Source organism: Coloeus monedula (assembly GCF_965178545.1).
Source record: "Coloeus monedula genome assembly, chromosome: 5".
Lineage (NCBI taxonomy): Eukaryota > Metazoa > Chordata > Aves > Passeriformes > Corvidae > Coloeus > Coloeus monedula.
In genome coordinates, this window is record NC_138785.1 from 36,955,378 (window position 1) to 36,977,414 (window position 22,037).

At 38.1% G+C, this 22,037-nt stretch overlaps 1 protein-coding gene across 4 annotated transcripts in view; it reads left to right on the plus strand.

Annotated features, from left to right (window-relative positions):
- CLCN3 (chloride voltage-gated channel 3) overlaps positions 1 to 22,037 on the plus strand; it is a 66,001-nt gene that overhangs the window by 33,809 nt on the left and 10,155 nt on the right. For all 4 annotated transcript variants that reach the window (XM_082281858.1, XM_082281855.1, XM_082281857.1 and 1 more), the window contains 8 exons: positions 7,411 to 7,568; positions 8,529 to 8,628; positions 10,258 to 10,445; positions 11,078 to 11,200; positions 12,507 to 12,713; positions 15,271 to 15,351; positions 16,533 to 17,078; positions 21,088 to 21,274. In XM_082281858.1, the coding sequence (XP_082137984.1) occupies positions 7,411 to 7,568; positions 8,529 to 8,628; positions 10,258 to 10,445; positions 11,078 to 11,200; positions 12,507 to 12,713; positions 15,271 to 15,351; positions 16,533 to 17,078; positions 21,088 to 21,274 (1,590 nt within the window). The remainder of the gene's footprint in view (positions 1 to 7,410; positions 7,569 to 8,528; positions 8,629 to 10,257; positions 10,446 to 11,077; positions 11,201 to 12,506; positions 12,714 to 15,270; positions 15,352 to 16,532; positions 17,079 to 21,087; positions 21,275 to 22,037) is intronic.

The following is a 22,037-nucleotide window of genomic DNA, read 5'->3' on the forward strand; positions in this document are numbered from 1 at the left end:
AAAATTACTTCTAGCCAGGAAAAGGAAATAGTGCTTAATGACTCTTTTTGAGTGGTTACAGACAAATTTAAATAAACTGATGATCGTTTCTTGAAAGCCTCATATTTTGAGGTCTGAATATGGAGGCAGAAAGAAGCTGAGGCGCTGACACATACCTCGTGTATACAAATCTTCTTTGTTACAAGCGTGTGATCCTTACGGTGTGCGTTGCATGCAGGGCGCTTCCCTGCCTCCACTCCCCTTGCCACCTAATACTCAAGGACACACGGGTGAAGCAAAGCCTTGGATTAGTTATCTGGTCTCTGGAAAGCTACAGCCCCTGCTGATTTTAACACTCAGCAGATTTGGATGGTCATGTCAGGGGGAGCTTATTCCAGCCTTTACTGTAATCTGACTAACTTCATTTTCACTCGCAGAGGTGCATTTATTTTTTTCCCTCCTCCTTTCACACTGCTGGGAGTAGCCCAGATGAGACATGTTGCACTGCTGTCAGCCATAGAACAGCAGCTGAGGGGAATGCTGTGTAGTTGTGCATTGTTTAGAAAAAGGGATGGGTGAGCAGCAGCAACTATTCTTGCTGTAAGAGTTAGCAATTACATAGCTTGTAGAGGAATACCTTTGAGAAATTAGGTCCTGTTATTGCTCTGCCACTGAATACAGCATTGACATTGTTTATCTGTTGTTGTTTTCACAACTCTGGAATGTTTCTAAACCTTTGGGAGTTTTGAACTCTGTGAAATAGATGTTACTGTATAGTGTATGGACATTAATATTTATAGTTTTGAGTTGTTTCCAGCAGAAAGTTGTAATTAAAATCTAACAAGACCCCAAGTGTGCATTTACGTATTTCAGGATAACTAGTCAGACTGTTTGTTTCTATGGAAGGGGGTGAACTTGTTGCTCCCCATCTATTCTCTCAGTTCTTGCCCTTCTACTGGCTCTGTTTTTTTCTCCAACAGCACAGAAACTTGATTCCAGTTCCATATAATGGCAGATTTTTCTGTTGTTAGTTTTGTCTGCTTAGTTGGATTAGCATGTTGGCTTGGTTTACTGTGCAGTCGGATCAAGGGTGACAGAGCTGATTGAAGGGTGAGTGGGAGTGTGTGACCAAGAATGGCAGGGAGAAAAAGGGGGAGCAAGATCTACTCTTTGTGTGGCAGCAGTCAATTAGATCAGCTCAGTCTTACTGTGTAGTTATGACTGGAGAGGTGTGTCTCATTTCTTAAAATGGAATAAGGTAATACAGGCTCAGTTTGAGACAACGGTGTATTTTGTGATGTGCATTCAGAAGATGGATATCACGTGCTATGTAGTATATAGAAGGGGTCTTAAGCTTTATCATAAGATTATGGTCTCTTGTTAACTCTCAGAGCCACCCTCTTGAGGCCTGTTCATGTTTCAGTTCTGTACCTTATTCTCTTGCGAGGGTGTAGCTGTGTGGATTTGTTCTCTAGGTGATAATGGGTAATTCTTCAGATCATCACATGGTGGATTAGCACATAAAAATCTGTCGTGCATCATTTGACTACCCAGGATGGAGCATTTGTCTTAAATCTTGTTGTTTCTCTTCGCATTATTTTTATGAGAAAAGAAGGAGTACTGCCTACAAGGAAAGAGTTGGGGAGGATTGTTAAACAGCTGTGCGCGCATCAGGAGCATCATGTATGTTGCAAAACCCCTTTCTTGTGTGAAATAAATTAACTACAAACTTACCAGATATTTTTCTTCAAAAGCCCCACCTTTCATCAGCTGCATGTTGCCCAGGGTTACTTTCAAATTTGAAAGAAATCTCCTGAGTTGAAAAAAGACAAAGCAGTATGGGATTACTGCTGCAGGAGGTAAGGCAGCCTTTAAAAATACTGTGCGTGGCCTTAAGAATGCTGTGTGTAATCTACATAAATCAGCTTCTGTCATGTTTATCATAGTTCCAACATCAATCAAGACCTAATACTTCTTGTATGAGGCACATCTATAAAATATGAAAGAAGAGATATTCCTTGCCTTAGTGAGGGACGAAAGGCTAGGAGGAATCTGTGACATATAAAGCAGCTTCTGTGAGTATAGTAAAATATTAGTTCTGTAAGTTTTTTTCCTAGTGGTTCCATCAGGAGAAACTAGGTAGGCAAAGCAGGAGGTTGGATCAGTGTTGGGACCCAACAGCCACTGAGTATAACTTCATGTTCAGAGAGAAGTGCAGGAGAGCAATATGGTAAGGACTGTTTATTTTCTGTCAGACATAGTACCTTCTCAAGCAATTTTTGACTGCATTTTTACATTCTCATTAAAATTAAAAAAAAAAAGAAGGAGAAAGAAAAAATCCTTCACTTCTTCAGAAATAAAAGCTTTTTTATGGTGTTGGAATCCACTTTCTTATTCTGGTTTCATTTGTGTGGCATTTTTGTTTTTGTTGTACTTCATTCTCATCAGGTGTCCCAAAATACAGTGTTTTAATGCTAACCTTAATGCTTATTACAGTTTTTCTTTTAACTTTGTGCAATTTTTAACATTTTTTTTAACAACTTCAGTTGAAGCAGTACTTCAGCAATACCAGAGCTGATTACTGAGAAAGGATTGTGCTCAAGGCTTGGAATTACATGCATGGAAGGGTAACAAAAGTCAGCTGCCTTTCTAGAATGTAGTTCATTCAAGACTTACGGTGACTGAATCCCCCAGAAGAGTTTCTTTTTTCTGAAGAAGCATGTTGCCTTTTTTGTCTAGAAGCTTACTGCCTAGAAGCTTGCAGCAGCTCACAGCAGTTACATGTTGAGATTTCAGGACAGATAGCACAGCTTCACCAAGGCTCCTGCCTGACCAACCCAGTGACCTTCTATGACAGTGAAAAAGGGAAGTTACAGATATTGTTTATCTGGACTTCTGTAAAGCCTTTGACATACTCCCCCACAACATCCTTCTTTCTAAACTGGACAGAGATGGATTCAATGAATAGGTTATTAGATGGGTAAGAAATTGCTTGGAGGGTCACATCCAGAGGGTAATGGTCAATGGCTCAGAGTCTTGATGGAGATAGGTGACAAGTGGTGTCCCTCAGGGGTTGGTATTGAGACTGGTGTTATTTAATATCTTCACTAGTGACACGGATAAAGGGATCAAGTGCACCCTTGGCAAATTTGTAGATGACACCAAGCTGAGCGGTGCAGGTGGCACTCCTGAAGGATAGGATACCATCCAGAGGGACCTGGACAAGCTCCAGAAGTGAGCCCGTGGGAATCTCATGAGGTTTAACAAGACCAAGCACAAGGGGATGTTGGTGGATGAGAAGCTGGACGTGACCCGGCCATGTGCACTTGCAGCCGGGAAAGCCAAACGTGTCCTAGGCTGCATCCAAAGCAGCATGGCCAGCAGGGAGAGGGAGGGGATCCTTCTCCTCTGTTCCACTCTGCTGAGATCCCACCTGCAGTGCTGCATCCAGCTCTGGGTCCCCAGTGCAGGAAGGACATCGACCTGTTGGAGCAAGTCCAGCAGAGGGACACCAGCATGGTCAGAGAGCTGGAGCACGTCTCCTATGAGGAAAGGCTGAGAGGGCTGGGTTTGTTCAGCCTGGAAAAGAGGAGGCTTTGGGATGATCTAATTGCTGCCTTCCAGTACCTGAAAGGAGCCTACAAGAAAGATGGAGAAAGACTATTTACAAGAGTGTGTAGTGACAGGACAAGGAGGAATGGCTTCAAGCTGAGAGTAGTTTTAGATTAGATACTGAAGAAAATTGTTTACTGTGAAGGTGGTGAGGCACTGGAACAGGTTGCCCAATGAAGCTGTAGATGCCCCATCCCTGGAAGTGTTCAGGGCCAGGTTGGATAGGGCTTTGAGTAACCTGTCTAGTGAAAGGTGTCCCTGCCCAAGAACTAGATGATCTTTAAGGTCCCTTCCAATCTAAACTATTCTGTGATTTTGGCTTATTTTTGCAAAGTGTGGAAAGACTGTGTTTCCTTTATAAGCATTCTTACGAGTTGTACTAAGTCTCTGAGAGGATCAGTATATTACTGTTTCCCTCTCTCTAGTAACACAGGTTAGTTTGGAATAGCAGTTCTGCATGCCACTTTTACCATTAGCTTCCCAGTCTCATAAAAACTTAAGCAATCTCATATGTAACAAAAAGGCTTTACTTTATAGCTCCAGAATGGCTTAGGTGTCTACATATGAGCATCAGAAGTGTTCTCTTAACTGTAGCTAGAGGCTGTGCCTATACATCTCGTGTACTAAGTGCTTGTTGTGGTTTTTATGACCAAAATTGTGCTTTGGTGAAAAGCATGTAGCCTGAGACAGTGTCTTGAAACTTGAGGACTGGGGAAGAGGGAGAGGAAGGAAGGGTAAGCAATTTCTGAAGGTTTGCTAAGTGGTACAATTTATCTATGTAATGATGATTTCCTGCCTGATGGTTAGAATGTTGTGGTGAAATATTTGCATTCTGGTACGGGTTTTAACAAAAGTTACTGCATTGAAAATACATTTAATGGCACTTTGAAACTGGGAGTAAATGGTGAGAATTTGTGTGTTTATACTGATGAGAATCATTATCTTCAGAGCTGGAAGGAGCATCTTGCTGTATGAAGTGCTAGCTAGAGAAGGAAGGGTAGAAAGGGAAGTGAAAGCTTAGAAAAGCGTTGAGTCTTAGTAAAAGTATATTTCTCTAAAATCTCCTTTAGAATAGTTATATACTACATAGATCATAATACTAGCAGGAGAGTGTCATCTCAGGCTTCTCTATCTTAGATACAGAGCATCAGATTTTGTAGAGTTGGCCTCTTCATGGTCCCCTGAAAGGATGCTTTTCTACCACACTAACTGCTGCCTGTTTTCTCACTTGGTACAAGATTACAGCTATTCAGTTTCATCAGCATTCACAGCAGCTCTGTATTCAACAAAACCTGCTCTTCAGCTTCATATCTTGTTCTGTGTCTCTTCCCTGTCATACATAATCACTTATATTCCAGTATTTGGTGTGCCAGCAACTGTTGGCAAAGTAGGAGCCTGTCATAGTTTCAGTGGGATTTTTACTGTGTCTAGACAGTGTCCTTTGTAGTCTACTCCAAGTTCTGCTATGGGTCAGGTGCAATTAATGGGGTGCCATCTCTGATAATCCCCTGCAGGGAATTCTAATTCAGCACGTTGTGATATGCATAAAATAATCTGTTACTGTTTGTGATACAACTCTCAACTCTTCTTTGCCTTCTGTGGCATAGGATTGCATGCACCTTGTAGTTTGATATTGCTTCATAAATAGCAGGGCATAAAACCAACTCCTCCAGAGCAAAGACAAGCTTTTGCCCTACCCTACTCACTTAGGTTCAGGAAACTGTGTGATCGCATTGTAACTTTGTAGGAGATTAATAATTAAGCTGGGGGTGAGGTTAACTTATGTCTCCTGGCTTTGCAAAAGAAGTTGATTTCATGTAAAAATAATGTTTTAATAATGTATTCTATTACTGTCTTAATTTTGAGAGCTGAACTAGTTATTACAGTGTGAATTTTGTTATTATCTCTTCCACAAGATAACCTTGCCCTTTCAGCTAGCCAGACATGTATCTTAGACTTCTAGTTGGGGTAATTGGAAATGGAAAGAGAATTTAATCCCTTATCCTAAAGCAAGGTTTTCACAATCACCTCTATTAGCAAATCTGATTTAAATTGTTGTTGTTGTTAGACTTTTATTAATGGAAGCATAGGTAATGCTTCTTTATGTCTGCCTTAAGAGAGACCAGCAGCTTTGGGAAGAGATTTAGAGGGCTTAGCTATGGGAAATATATGAGGGGGAATTTACTATGGCATAAACTGGGGAAAAAAAGTATTAAGCTAAAGATGGCAGCCAGGCCCACGTAAGAAAATGGTATTGGTGTTATAGGGGAGCTGTCTGCTACATTTGCATTGTCTTCTGTACTTTTCTTCTAATCTTTATAGAATTTGTAGTAATAGTTGTTTGTGTATCTTGAAAATTATAGATTGCATTTTATCTTAATACGGATTTTGTATTATTTTCTCGTTTTGTCTTTCACCGCTAAGAAAATATCTGAATAAACAATGTGTTATATAGCAGGCATCAACACAACGTCTTAAGCAGTAGATGACTGAAACACAACTTTGGTCCGAGTGTAATGCCAGGTGTCACACTGCTTCTTCTAGATCTTAGAACTCACATTTTTAAAGGGAAAAGGCACATTTTACTTATGTGTAAAGCTAATTATGAATTGCTGTGAGGGCTTGGGCTGGTGAACTCAGCATTTGTAGCATTTGGAAGTTTACAGGTAGGTCCTTTGACAAGCTTTTTGTTTGTTTGCTTTGGTCTTTTGGTTAGTTGTAAATTTCTGCTGACAATACCAAGAAGCTCAATTAAAGAAGCCTGGAATTAAAACCAAACAAGAAAAAAACCCAGCTTTAAAAAACCCCCACCTGTCTAAACATCCCAGTGTCAATCTAGTGAAATGAGTTCTGGCGTCTGTCTGAACTGACAGAAATCTTGGTCAACTTGGGCCTACATCTTTATGAATAGAGATCACTGTGATGTGCCATATACTGTTGGGCAAATTATTTTGTTCTTAGTCAAACAAGTGAGAACTAAGAAAAAAAGCCAATATATTACAGAATTTATGACATTTGAAAGCTTAAAAAAAGTAAAACTTTATCACTTTTGAAGATGGAAAAGGAGAGAGAGTGGAGATGGAGAGAGAATGATGGAAAAATTCTCAGTACCCCTCTTGCTCTTCTTACTCTGATCAGTGAATAAATATTTGTGGGGCTATTGCTCTGCAAGCTGTTTGTGAAGAAACTAGCTAGTGATGACAAATTGGCAGAAGATATTTTCTTAATACAATATTTCCAATTTTTCATGACCAAGGACTATTCTGTGACTTACCTGAAAAAATAAGTAAAACCAAAATATGAGTATCTGTTTGGCTTTTTGTTGCTTTTTGTAGCTGGTTTAGATGTGTAGGAGAGATTCGTAGTCAATGGAATGTATATTTAGAATTAACTGGTAACATATGAAGGTACTGTGAACTTTCTAGCTAATCATCCTTGTTTTGTTTTTGTACAAACAGATTTTCCTCCGGTAGTTCATAAACTGAAATAAACTTTTAAGTTAAATGTGTGTCAGAGCTGCTCTTTTTTTCCACTTGCTTCTATTGAAGTTTTTCTGGAGTGTGTACACAAAACCGAACAATAATTTGACTACTACATTCCTATTTAGCCAATGGAAACACAACGTCACTAATACGCAAATTTCTCTTATAATGACAGTAGAAAGGGGTAGCATGTAACATTGAGAGACCTAATGACAATGCAATATGCATACTAGGGAAAGTGTCTTAATTAGTTGTTCAGAAATTTTTGTGTCATGAGCATAGTTTGAATGCTTCATTTATCACAGAATTAATTCTTTCCTGTGTTTGTCTGCTGCAGGAACCCATTATACAATGACAAATGGAGGAAATATCAACAGTTCAACACATTTACTGGACCTTCTGGATGAGCCAATTCCTGGAGTAGGAACATATGATGACTTCCATACCATTGACTGGGTTCGAGAGAAGTGCAAAGACAGAGAAAGGCATAGACGGGTACTTGAGATAAATAACAGTACTTTTTTGGTTGGATGTTGGAGTTAAGGTCTGGTTTCGTAACACATACAAATATATGCATGTCCTGTAAATTCGTACATAGTTGCATCAGCTAGAACTACTTGAATACTGTTTAAAAAGCAGTGCTTAGTTGATACCTGCAGTCTTGCAGCATTATTATAACTTGGAAAGGAAGCAGTAATTTAATCGATTGGGAATAGGTCCCTGTCACCCAAATACCATTTTTACAGTACTGCATTTTTTGCATGCTAGTATATTTAAGGCTATTTTCCAGTGTAGATATATTTGTAATGGTACAATAGTGGTTTTGGTGGTATTTGTACAGAAAAGTGAAGAGTGATCTATATTGCTTTTATACTGACACAAGTGTGTCTGTGCCACTGCAGCTAAGTGCACAAAGTAAATAAGGATAAAATAGGAAGAGCAACTTTTTCAGTACAATAACTTCAGATGTCATTACTAATAGTTGTCTAGAAGTCTTATAGGGTAGTTATCCAATTTTTTGTTTTATTTTACTTTTATGTGTTTTTTAGTCTAAAGGTAAAGATGTTTATATTTGAATCATATGAAATAGCTTATTATTAGTATGCTAACAGTTTAACTGAGGTTCAGAAAATACTTAATCCATAGGAGGGAAATAATGTTACAATTCATGTTTTAGGTGTGTGTCATAGAAAGTATTCATTTATCCTAATAATGCATGTCCTGGATTTTGGTTCTTTAAATTAAACAAATATAAGTTTCTCTGTCAGTTGTTTGATGTCTGAATAATTAAGTTGGTTTATTTATGTAACTATGTGTATCTATGTATGCACTAAATACAAGCAGAACACTTGTGGTTTCAAGAGAGGGTTTATTTGCCTGCAGCTTGCATCATGCAATTTGTATGTCATCCATATTACAGAAATACATACAACTCTCAATGACTTCTGTTTGCAGATTAACAGCAAGAAGAAAGAATCAGCATGGGAGATGATAAAAAGTTTGTATGATGCATGGTCAGGATGGTTGGTAGTCACACTGACTGGTTTGGCATCAGGTAAATGAAAGCACAAAGGATTCTTGTCTTGTATTTGTCAGCAAGTATAGTTACTGTGTTTTTCCTTTGTTCCCCACCAAACCAGCTAAGAGCTGGTTCAGTCTACTACGATAATTCCATAAGGGAAGAAAAAAGTTGACTATCTTGATTTACAGCCTTCAACATTTTGAGGTGAGGGTTTACTGATCAAATGGGTACCAAAATCCTCACTGAATTTAGAGAGTTTCTCAAACATTTTTGAACTTCCACCTACTAAACTATCAATGTCCTTTAATCCTGTGATTGAGATTTTTGTTTTCCCTTTCCTAAAAATTTTGGTTTTTACCTGTAGGATTTCTTGTGAAAGTGTTGATTGTAAAAGTATCTCTGGTGTATGTGTAGTTTTGGTAAGCACACTTTCTTTTAAAACATGTGCTTATGCAAGAGTGAAGTCTAGCTATATGTTTATGTCATACCTTGACAGAGGTTTTTCCACAGAAAACATTGACTTTAACAGGTAGACTTTGTTGACCTATACTTCAATTCTCTCTTTCCTTCTTAATGTATTTTAGAATGGATTTTACAGCTGTGGTGGGTGTCAAACCATGAGAACAACTAAAACCATCCAATAGTTTGTGGCCCCACTGTAAGGCAGTGCTGCTGCTTTTTCTGTCAGTATAGTTCGAAGGGACCAAAATCTGTGGGAAGGAAAGGTCACAAACTTTGTGTCAAGTTTTAAAAAAAAAAGTATTTCAAACAGACATTTTAGATTAAATGTTAGGAAAATTAGTTGTAGAGTAAGGCTATGGCTATTAAAAAGCACGGGTAACAGTATAACTACTGCTTAAGTATATACATAATCACTTTCACAAATCACATATAAATTAATATATATGCAAAGTTTGTAGCATGTTTATATACTTCTGGATGCACAAACCAGGAGTGTATAATTACTTGAAATTGTTTCTGATAATTTCAGTGGGAACATGCAGTGTAGTGTTTTCAACCCCCTAAGCTGCTGTTTATTAAAATTCCTTTATTGTGTTTCTGAGCAACAAAGTGAGCAAATTCTGGTCTTGAACCTTGGTAGGTTTTTCAGTTTCAGATGCCTTCTGTTGTATGTCTAGTGGATCTTAAATGGTACAACCTTGATTTCAGTCACAAGGAGATCTTACGTGTTTTAATAATTTGGTTGAAATTTTGTTCTGCTGAAACACTGCTTTTGACTTGCCAACTCATGGACTAAAATCTTTTTCCACCTTTTAGACAGGTGAAACCCATCTCTCTCTAGCAGGCTTGGTGCCGTGTAAACTGCTCCATCACAAAAAAGTAACAGTTCTCTTTCTACTCTTAATTCCTTGATTTCAGTGGACTGTTGGAGAACTGTGGCATAGGGAAAAAAAAAAAGCAAGAAAAAAATCTCATTTAACTTGGGAAGTATACAAAGTACTCAATTCTTCGGCAAATACTAGTCTTACCATAATGAAAACAGGATATAATCCTCAAAGTCAGTAGTATATTAAATGTCTATTTAACTAAATTTTCTATAATCACAATTTACATCAGTTAATACAAGCACATTCCTTCATTTTAGCTGTGTGTGTTACTTCTGTTAACCAGAACATTAATACAAAACTGTTTCTACAACAGGGGCATTGGCAGGATTAATTGACATAGCTGCTGACTGGATGACTGACTTAAAGGAAGGCATTTGCCTTAGTGCTTTGTGGTTTAACCATGAGCAGTGTTGTTGGGGTTCAAATGAGACCACATTTGAAGAGAGAGATAAATGTCCGCAGTGGAAAACATGGGCAGAACTAATAATTGGGCAAGCAGAAGTGAGTATTCTTTGATGGTCTTGTTCAACAGCTTGGCTGAATAGGGAAAGAAAATAATGGTCTTAAGGTTAGGATTCTAAACATGAATTTGGGTTGTACTGTCTGTGCTGTTTTTCAGCATTTGAATTGATTAATAGATTATAGTGTAATAAATGTGTATTTCATGAACTGCAAGGGGCCTTGGAGTATTGCAAATGTAAGGAAGTTATGAGAATATAGAACTCTTAATAATGGGAGAATTTCTATTCTTGATCATAGCTGTATGTAAATTAAATACATTTATGGTGTTCTCTGATAACTAAGAATACATTTTTTTAAAATAAGGAAGATATATTCAGTATTCACTAGATTTTAGCAGCTAATAGCTATTAAAAATATACCTGTGCTATGTTTATTTTTTATTTTCAAGATGCAGTGTTAGAACACTTTCTACCTTTTATAACCCAATCTGTGCTAATGTGCAGGTGTCATGACTTTATGCTTTTCCAACAAAACTCTCTCTCAGCAGTAATTATTGTGCCTCAAAATGTGTGTATAAATGTACTTGGAGCAAGAGTACTTCTGGATTATTTTAAGTAGTGATTTTGCTCCTATGTCAAGTCTATTTTCTGACTTTTTGTTTTTTCTTTTAGGGCCCAGGTTCATACATAATGAACTACATAATGTACATTTTCTGGGCATTGAGCTTTGCCTTCTTAGCAGTTTCTCTGGTGAAGGTATTTGCTCCCTATGCCTGTGGCTCAGGGATACCTGAGGTGAGGTCTAACTAATATATATATATATATATGTTATAGGTGTTTCATGTTAATGTGTAGATTAGTGCTGCCTTACTGGGTCGGGAGAAGGCAAGAAGGAGTGCCCTGTGCCTTTCAAGAAGTATATTAATACAAGCATTCAAATTGAAAACATGTAATTATGCTAATTGTTTCTGAAAAAATGCCCCAAATTCAAAAGAATCTCCCGGGTTAGTAGATTTTGCTTCTGTCAGGACCACTTTTTAAGGAAGCATTTGGATTAGTATACTTCTGAAGAATGATTTCCAAACCTTCCCTATTCTACACCCTCCTTATGGTGATAAGAGAGCAGTGATTCATTGACACAATATGGGTCCTTTGATAGAGCAATCAATCTCTTGTTGCAATGGCTTTAGTTGCCTTGGTAGCACAAACCAATGGACAGTCACAATGTAAAATGTGTAATATCCTCAAAAACTCACTGTTTAAAATTGCTGTCTGCTACTATCCACAGAATGGGAGAGAAAAATCCAAAGTCAAATAAATTTTGGTCAGTCTCACTTCTTCAGTTTTTCTGTAAATATTTTTTTATCTGCTTCTGTTTAAGCCTGGAGTAGTTCTGGGCCATTATTCCAGAAGAAATTTCATCTTAAATTGGTTTCCAAATTTAGCTACCTTTACTTTCTAGACACAGCTGCCCAGTGTTTTGTGTACATCCTATTTATGGACATGCTGTCCTATGATAACTGTATATTATTTCCTGTATATGGCCATATTTTCCAGGCTAATAATATAGCATTGTTAAGCACAGTAATACCTTTGGCAAGTGGCACATTTTTTTGGTGGAGATACTCTGATCTTTTCCATCTTTATGGGAAGAAATCTACTGTTGATTTTTGTGTAGTGATGGTAAAACATGAAGAGAAAACAGGTGTTATTGGTGCAAATGGGATATTGCTGCAATAGAAGACCTTGAGTATGGTTTTTGTAGATTTATTTTTCCTTCAGAAGTTTTCTGCCTTCACTTGATAATTGACATCATAAACTAATGAATCCAGTCTTAGAAGTTGCTGAAGATTAATTTTCTGCTAAATCTAATTGATAATGTAGTTGTATGTTACTGTACAGTGTTTCAGTATAAGTTGCAAGTGGAAAGCTTCTGGCAAACAGACTCAGTGTAGCAATATGAATGATACATGTTTTAAAGTCTGATGAAGTTAGAATTTGAAAAGGCTAGCTTTGAAGTTCTGCAGCAAAAATTAAAGAATGATTTATTTTCTGAAAATTGAAAAATGCAGTAACAGATACAGCTTTTTATTTCTTCCAGATAAAAACCATTTTGAGCGGCTTCATCATCAGAGGATACTTGGGGAAGTGGACTTTGATGATAAAAACAATTACTTTAGTCTTGGCTGTTGCATCAGGTTTGAGTTTAGGAAAAGAGGGTCCTTTGGTACATGTTGCCTGCTGCTGTGGGAATATTTTTTCCTACCTCTTTCCAAAATACAGTACAAATGAAGCTAAAAAAAGAGAGGTAAGTTCTTGAAAAAGCATTTGCATAATGCATTGAATATCAGTGCATTTACATTGATTTGTTTAAAAGATGGTATTTGTTCTCTTGGACAATTTTTAGTGATTATCAATAGTTGTTTATTATGTTAAAAACAATGTATTATCCCAAGCATTCTCACAGGTAAATAATTTCCATGGCAGAGTCAGTTTGTATTTCTTCCACTTCGGAGACCATTTGATTTTATTTAAATTCTTTCTGTGCTTGTGTCTACATTTTGGTAATTGATGAGTGTCTTCAGTTGTGAGGACAGCAGAGTGCTCTGAACCCGTGAACAAAGTGTTCCTGGTGACAACAGTGTTTTGTGCCGTTTCAGTTCGATGTTGTTAATCAGAGTCTGGTGGGTTAGACTTGGTATTGGCCAAGCGGTTCTCTTGCCCCTCTGCGTTAGCAGGACAGCAGGAGAGAGTAAGATGAAAAGCTTAGAGGTCAAGGTAAGGACTGGGAGATTCCACACCAGTTACCATTACAGGCCAAACAGACTAGACTTGAAGGAAGTTACTTGGCTGCTGATAGTAGAGTAGGGAGAAATAAAAATGAAATGGAATATATCTTGCCCCCATTGTCCCTTCTTGAAAGGCTCAGCTTCGTTCCTAACTCTTTTATCCCAAAGTGGCACAAGGGGATACTTTGTCTCTGCTGCTCCTTCCTCTTGATACTCTTTTTCTGCTCCAGTGTGGGGCCCCATCCATGGGACATAGTCCTTTCCACAGGGTACAGCCACTCAGGACTGTCCCAGCGTAGATCACCTGCAGGCTGCAGTGGTTGCAAGAAACCTGCTCCTGCTTGGGCTCCTTTTCACAGGCCATGACTCTTGCCAGGAGCTTGCTCTGCCATGGTCCTTCATGGGCTGCAGGGAAACAACCTGTGTCACCATGGGCTTGGCCACGGGCTGCAGGGCGATCTCTGCTCTAGCCTCCTTCTCTCCAAACCAGTTCTCAACACTCTTTTCATCCCTGTCACCAGTTTTGTTTCCCTTGTCTGGATGCAACCAAGGAGTTTGTTCTTTGATTCTTGACATGTGGGGCTCAGAACTGCACAGAGCACTGAGGGTGAGGACCCCAAGGCCAAGTGCAGCGGGACAATCACCCCTGTTCGTTGTCTGGTTGTGCTGTGCCTGATGCACCCCAGGATGGGGTTTTGCCCTCTGGGTTCCAGGGCACACCCTGCTGACTCACACTGAGCTGCTGCCGACCAGCACCCCCAGATCCCTCTTGGCAGGGCTACTCTCCAGCCACTCCTCTCCCAGCTTAGACTTGAGCCTGGTGTGTTACTTCATCCTAGTTGGGCAGCATTTTGACTCATTAGATTTTATCCCATTAATCATTGCCCAGGGCCTCAACCTATCTAGATTCTTCTTTAAGGCCTCCTGTCCCTCAAGAGAGTCAACAGAGCGTCCCAATTTGGTATCATCAGCAAATTTGCTCACGGTGCATTCAATTCCTACATTCAGGTCATTGATAAATATATTGAACAAACTGACAGCTGGTGGGCAGTCACCTGCCAGATGTAGCCCTATTCACTACAGCTCTTTGAGTCCTAACATTCAGTTGGTTCTTCACTCTGCACACCGTGAACCTGCTCATCCCACAGTTAGCCATCTTGTCCAGAGGAGCAGTATCAAAAACCTCACAAAAATCCAGGAAAACTACATCCAGCACCTTCACTTTATCCACTGGACAGGTGGCCTTATCATAGACACCAAATTAGTTAAACAAGCCTTTCCTCTGTGAACTCATGTTGACTCTGCCTGATGATTGCTTTATTACTTAAAACCCTTTCAGTGGCACCCAGTGTAATCTTCTCCGTAATTTTCCAGGAGCTCAGGTTAGGCTAATGGGTCTCTAGTTCTCTGGGTTTTCCCTCACACCCTTGATACAGATTGGGCTTACACTGACTACTTCCAGTTAGCAGGATCCTCCCCAGACTCCCAAGACCTTTGGTAAATGATTGAGAGGAGTCTTGCCATAGGATCCACTAGCTCCTTCAGTACTCCGGGAAGAATCCCATCAGGCTCCATGGCCTTACAAAGCTGGTCCCTTAAAATCTCAGTGCCCACAGATGGCAAGTCACTGTTCCCACATTTGTGGTCCTCTGACTCAAGGGACCAGGCAGCCCAAGGTCTATCAGTATTGTTAAAAAGACTGGGGCAAAACCCACATTGAATGCCTGTGTTTTTCCTCATCCCTGTTAGTCAGATGACAATCTTCAACAAGTATCAGTTCAATGTTTTCCTTAGAACTCCTCTTGCTATTAATGTACTTTAAAAAGTACATTCTTTTCACCTTACTCAAACACTGGCCAGTTTCAGCTCTGGACTTTGAGCAGTACTCTTGGCTTCATCACATCTAGTACCTGATTGCTAGCTGGTGTGGCCACTCTCCACGTGCTTTTCTGTTACTAAGTGTGCGTATCCTTAACAGAAACATAGAAGAAACTGATAGCTGTATTGAGATTCTTTTGTTCATGTTTAAAACATATAAGAGACTGCAAAAAAATCCTCACCTTTGTTCTTTTCTAGGTGTTGTCAGCTGCCTCAGCAGCAGGAGTTTCTGTAGCCTTTGGTGCCCCAATTGGTGGAGTCCTTTTCAGTCTGGAGGAGGTATGTCAAGAGATAGCACTGAAGGATAAGTATTTTTTAAAATCTCTCTTAGTTTAATAATCTCAGACTCCTAAGAAGGAAATTATTTTTGGACCCATATTTCAAAGCCAAGAGCCCTGTTACCAGGAAACTCCTAAAGTTATTTTTTTCTTTTTTTTTTGGAAGGAATGTCAGCTTTACTTTATTCTGGAGAAGGGCTGAGTCTGTTAATAATTAGAGTTTACATACAGATAGAGATACAGCAGCTTTTCAGTCCTGGAGTTTATTCTAAAATAAAGAGAAATAGGGCCCTTATTGTTCATTTTTGAAAAAGGCTTTAGAAACTTATTGGACAGTTTTGTGAAGTATGTTTTTAAACATTACTTAAAGTTTCAGACACTAAACACAATTGAATTTGATAATTATTAAAAGGGTAAATATAACCATAAAACTTACCTCCAAGGCAACCAAATTCTCTTCTCCAAGAAATGGTTTATGTTAAATTAGTTTTAATTGTCATTTTCAAGATATATAAAAATGTTTTTTCTATCATTGGCATTTTTAAAGACAACTAAAACCCTAAAAATCTCTGAATTGAAAAGGAGGGAAAATATTCTTTCATGTATAATTTTGTTATATTCTTAGGGAATTTTGAGGAATTCCTCTGTTGCCAAAAAAGGATGCAGAAGAAAACTGTCTTGAAATTCTAATCAGGCTATGGTGGGGCTTAAGAATGAAATTGTATGTTCTGTTTTGAGGCCTCTTAATTCTTTTTGTTTGTTTGTTTTAATCATACTTCGTAAAAATAACGGATCTGTGAGAACCCTTTCAATGTAGGTTGAAAGGAGATGTGAAAATATTAGGAGGATATCTGCGTGTGCAGCTAGTACATGCTCTGGTTCTCATGAAGGCTAATAAGAGACACAAACAGAGCAGCTTTAAGCACAAATTGCAGTGCATCATTTCCTGATAGTCTTAAAACAGCAGTGGTTTCAACACTGCTGTAGTATTGACTTTAAATCTGATATGAGTTGTAGAGCTTCCTAAAAATGTAGGATCTGCTGGAGTGCCAGTGCTCCAAGTGATAGGAATAATTTTTTAGCTTGTATCATGTGAGCAGCAGTATTCTAACACATGCATAAACCAGTCTTTCCAGGTTTTTAATTGAGTCACTGATAATTCTCATGTGTTGTCCTTTGCAGGTCAGCTACTATTTCCCACTGAAAACTTTATGGAGATCATTTTTTGCTGCTTTAGTAGCTGCATTTGTTTTAAGATCCATCAATCCTTTTGGTAATAGCCGCCTAGTTCTTTTTTATGTGGAATATCACACTCCTTGGTACCTTTTTGAACTGCTTCCTTTTATTCTTCTGGGAGTATTTGGTGGGCTCTGGGGAGCATTTTTCATCCGAGCAAATATTGCATGGTGTCGCCGACGCAAATCTACAAAATTTGGGAAGTATCCCGTCCTGGAGGTCATTATTGTTGCAGCAATAACAGCTGTCATTGCATTTCCTAATCCATATACAAGGCTAAACACCAGTGAGCTTATTAAGGAGCTCTTCACAGACTGTGGGCCATTAGAATCCTCCTCGCTCTGTGACTACAGAAATGATATGAATGCAAGCAAAATAGTAGATGATATTCCTGACCGTCCAGCAGGCACTGGAGTCTATTCAGCTATATGGCAGTTGTGTTTAGCACTCATATTTAAAATAATCATGACAGTCTTCACCTTTGGTATCAAGGTAAGTGTGAATGCAGTAGCTGTGTCATCTGCTGTGATTATTTAATTATAGCCTTTCTCATTTTCCATCTCTCAAAGCCACCAGCTTGGTTATTTTTTTCTTGTTATTTCTTTGTAAAAAAAGGCCTTTTTACTTTTGGTTAATAAGCAGGTCTTGTAGCAGACAGTATTAATTTTAATTAAATTCAGAATAGTCCTTTGTTCAGCTGAATAGAAACGTGGTACGTGCAATAGGGAGCAGTAACTGTGTAGATGGCTGGCTGTTTTTATGGGCCTAATTCAGCAAGAAGGAATGATTCTAAAGTTTTCAAGAGCAACGTTCAAGCATAACCACTAAGGTTCCCTAGTCCTGTTACTTGGAAGAAGAATAGACTGTAGTTCTTGTATCCACTCTTCTCATTGTTCACATAAATGTAATTACTACAGATGTTAATGTATGACATTGATGATTTTTTTGCTGTATTTTCCAGTATTGCATGTCATGATGAGAAAGTGGCCTTTGTTCATGTGACTGTAATGGGACTTTCTGCTCCATTACAAACAACATAATTTTTGTTTTTCCCAGTTGTTTCATAGATCTGTTTTGGAGGTGGCTTCAGCTTCTCCCCAGTCTGTGGCTGTTCTGTGAATGATGATGTATAACTGCCATGCCTTCATCATTTTCTGTCTTGTCAGGCTGCCTTCATAGTTTTTTGCAACTATATCATTATCAAACATGTGTTAATGCAAACTTATTGTAGAATGCTCGCTAGGCAAGATTTGTGTTTATATTTGCCTTAACTTTTCAGATTAAGTTGCTGTTCTATGTAACAGCAAGCATAAAAAACCACTTCATTTCCGTGAGGATGTTTGATCATTGGAATATGCTGTGCAGAGAACATCCTTGGAAATACTCGTATCTTGACTGGTTGCAAGCCTGGACAGCCTGCTGTAGGTGACCCTGCTTGAGCAGGGGTAGACAATCTCGGGCAGTCATCTTCAACCTCGACTATTCTGGAACTATAACACCATGTTGTGTTCCTCATGTTTTGGTATTTTAGAAGATGTCGCAGGCTGTTATTTGAAGTTATGTTCTATGTATTGGTTGGTGGGTAAGAGGAATCCATAGAGTGTATTTTGTGTGCTAGTCTTCCTTAGGTCCGTAACTCCGACAGTGTTCTGTGATGTGACTGCTTCAATCTCTTGTTTAGTTTTGTATTCACTTACTGTGTTTCATTTATATCTAGGACATTATTTTACCATTCATGTGTTCATGTGCATCTGGCTCTTTTGCATGGGATTGTCACCATAAGGTCACACTGCATATTAGAATTAACTAGTTTACAGAATGGGAGAGCTTATACTTCATTTGGTTTTGATTTGTTTTCTCAGAACTTCAGCATGGTGGAAATATTTTTTTTGAAGTTATGAGAATATATTTATTACTTTGCCAGTAGGCAAGGAGTCATGTTGCTGTCATTGATGGAATTGTGCTACATTAATATCTTGGAAGCTTTAAAGCATATGGTTAATTAGAATGTCAGCCAGGATCTGGAGAAGAGGATGTTACTTCAATTATATTTATTTGCACTATAAGCTTTATCTCTATAAAAGAAGCAAATTCAAAATAGAAAAAAAGAAAAGAAAAGAAATAATATTACATTGTCATTTAAATAATTATAAAGGATCCTGTGGGCTCTCCATGTCTGTTCCTGGAGCTGTAGCCATCTGCAAACACACGTCTTCCCCACAGGAACTGTTTTCCTGTGAGGTGAGCAAAGCTACCCAGCTGCTGCCTGTGAGGCAAAGTGATTCCTGCTGCTCTTACTGCTGTGGACATGTATTACGAGGAGGCTGATACAGCAGGGGTTTGGCGTTTTTGGTTTGTTTTTTTCTTTCAGGCTTTAGTACCTATACTGTACTGCCTGTTATCAGTACACTTGTTACTGTGTCTAAATGCTGATCAACAGGTGGGAAGGAGTTACAGTTTCGTCTCAGAACTTGACTGGTATGCAGCTGCACTACCAAAGAAGTGGGAAGTTGTACCTAAATCCTAATCCTTGCTTGTTTCAAAGATGACACATGTGACATAGAACAAATCTTTTCCTCTGCAGTGTAATTTGAGTTTGCTGAAAAGCAAGCCCTGGAGAAGAAAGCTGAGAAGAGGAAAAACTTAGCTGTTTTCCCTTGCTACTACTCTGGGAAGATTCCTCTCTACTTTGTGATTTGTGATTCAGGGGCAAAAGAATGGAGCTGTAAAATCATAATTACAGTTAGACTTGTAACCATTATCCACATATGATGGAAAAAAAAGAGGGAGCTAGTGCATAAAAAAGTTAAATTACCAAAGGACCAGAAACCATTTGGATGCAATTTCCACATGGAGACTGAATTTCTGTGGCATACTGCTGTAGCACAATAGGATCTCAGGCAGTTTTAAAGATTTATTTAGTTTCATGTTGGAAATGTGGGATTTCTCAGGTTACTGTTGTACTGTTCCCCAAGAAAGAATTTCACTCAGGAAAAAAAATTTATTTTAGCAGTTAGAAAGGGGCTTAGATGCATAATTAATTGTGGGAAATAACAGTAGTGGTATAAATGCACAATTTGAATACTTGACTAAAATGATAGCATTGAATATTACCTCTATCAACACTGAAATAGGAAGTAATTCAGCATGGGAATGAAGGATTATTAAACTTTTTCTCAAAACTCATGCTGCTGGCTTTCTAACATAATGTTTGCTACGTTTGTTTTTCCTTGGTTTTTTGGTTAGAAATCATCTTTGCAACCACAAATACAGACAAAATATAACAGTAATAATATTTATAAGCTATGTTTGCTTTTCCTTGGTTTGTTGGTTAGATATCATCTTTGCAACCATAATTACAGAAAAAAATATAATAATACTAACAACAACAACAATCCTGAAATACATTTCTGCACCAGCTATTGAATACCACAACAAAAATCTATAGTTTGGAATTGCACAATACTTAAATTTCACAGATGTACAGTACAAGAAAAACTACATGGTATATCCTGTTACACCAAGAATGCAATTTTTAATGATGTTATTTCGACAAGATGGGTTGAGGTGCATTTAGACAAAGTAAAAATTCTACTCCTTATTTGTAATCACGTGTACCTCAGTCACAGTATAAATTATTTTGATGTTAACAACTGCTGTGAGGAGAAGCAGCAGGCTTTTGCAGTTTAATAAGACATCTAGGTACCAGTATGTTATTTGGAAAGATTAGCTTCGTAAGGAGAAGAAAAGATACACAACAGTTACTTTATATGAAATGGCTGATAAAAGGAAGTTTGCAATAACATTTTACTATGTCATGGTTGTGTGACAAGGCTTTAGTTAGTAGCAGAAAAACATTTAAAGTAACTAAAGTGACGGTAGAAGCTTCTTTTTTTTTTTTTTTACCTATTGTTAACCTACTTTTTGCAGTGGGGATTATCTTTTTCTCTCTTAGTGTGTTTAGCATTCTATATACATTCATTTGTATAGGAAATGGCAATAATAGTACAAAGCTTCTTTTAAAAATCACCTGTTCAGTTAGCCATGTAATTTATAGCAGTGTCAGGAAGGAGTTTAGGAGGACAGTCCAGTTTAGTAAGTGAATGTTGACTCTGAGGAACATGAAGGAATAAGGGAGACAGGACATAGTAAGGAACACTTTTCAGCATGAGTAGCACAGCTCACACTAGACATGCACAGAACTGTGCTGTTGGCACTGAAAGTCTAGTTCGTGGTCCTGTATTGGTGGTAGATTTTCTCTTAAATACAGTAAGTTATAAACAAACATGCTCATAAAATAGCTTTTTGTAATCAAGTCAATCAGAGATATCAATAGCATTCTGTTAAGTTCTACTAACCTTCCAAGATCACTTTCCATGGTTTCAACCTGACAGTTTGAGCATTCGCATCTCTTTCAGAAAAAAATATTAAAAAATCACTTGTTAAGTGATGTGTCAAGTATGTTCCCAGCAACATGACAACAGTTCTGTTTTTGTTGCAGGTTCCATCTGGGCTGTTCATACCTAGTATGGCAATTGGAGCAATAGCAGGAAGGATTGTAGGAATTGCAGTGGAGCAGCTGGCTTACTACCATCATGACTGGTTCATTTTCAAGGAGTGGTGTGAAGTTGGAGCTGACTGTATTACACCTGGTCTTTATGCCATGGTTGGTGCTGCTGCATGCTTAGGTAAGTAAAATATAACAAATAAGTATCTGATTTCTTCATATATCAAAATAATTATTAAAAAATAAAAGGAGATATAAACTTGTACAGCTTTGGAACACCTATTTATATGGACTTCCCTCCAGAATAATACATTCACATGTCTACACAAGACCCTTAGATCCTTGTGGTCTGAGGAATAATGTGAAATATAAATTGAAGAGAAATAGAAAAATTTAAGTAGTAGTGATTGCTTTCTCTGTTTGGTATCAAGAGATGTCATTACTACATTGGTCAGAAAATTCAGTTCCTTGAAATGTATGAAGTAGAGCATTTACAGTGTCAAGTACAGTTAAAAGTATTAGAAGGAAGTGGTGTGATCAGCTGCCACATCTACATGAATTGCAAAAATTATTTTGAAATTCAAACAAAACTTCTAGAAGCATGTAAGGTATTTTTAACAAATCTAATTGTTGAAAATCAGCTTCATGGAAAGAGGCTTAAGTTGGGCACCTAAACTTGTCCTTGCTTAAAACTTGGTGGCCTTAGAAATTAAACTTAAAAGCTGTTAGTACACATCCTGTGAAAAGTAGATCTTTTCTTTAAGGAAAAGTGCATTTGGGCAATCAAACTAGTGATACAAATTTAGGTTTTGGAGAGGTTGTTCTGGTTTTTAATAGTTCAAATTGAACCACTCTTGAATGCATTGAAAGACAGTTCATAGTCTTTTATTGAATGAAGATACGGCATCAGAAACCTTAGTAGAAAAAAACCCGTTTTAAGTAAT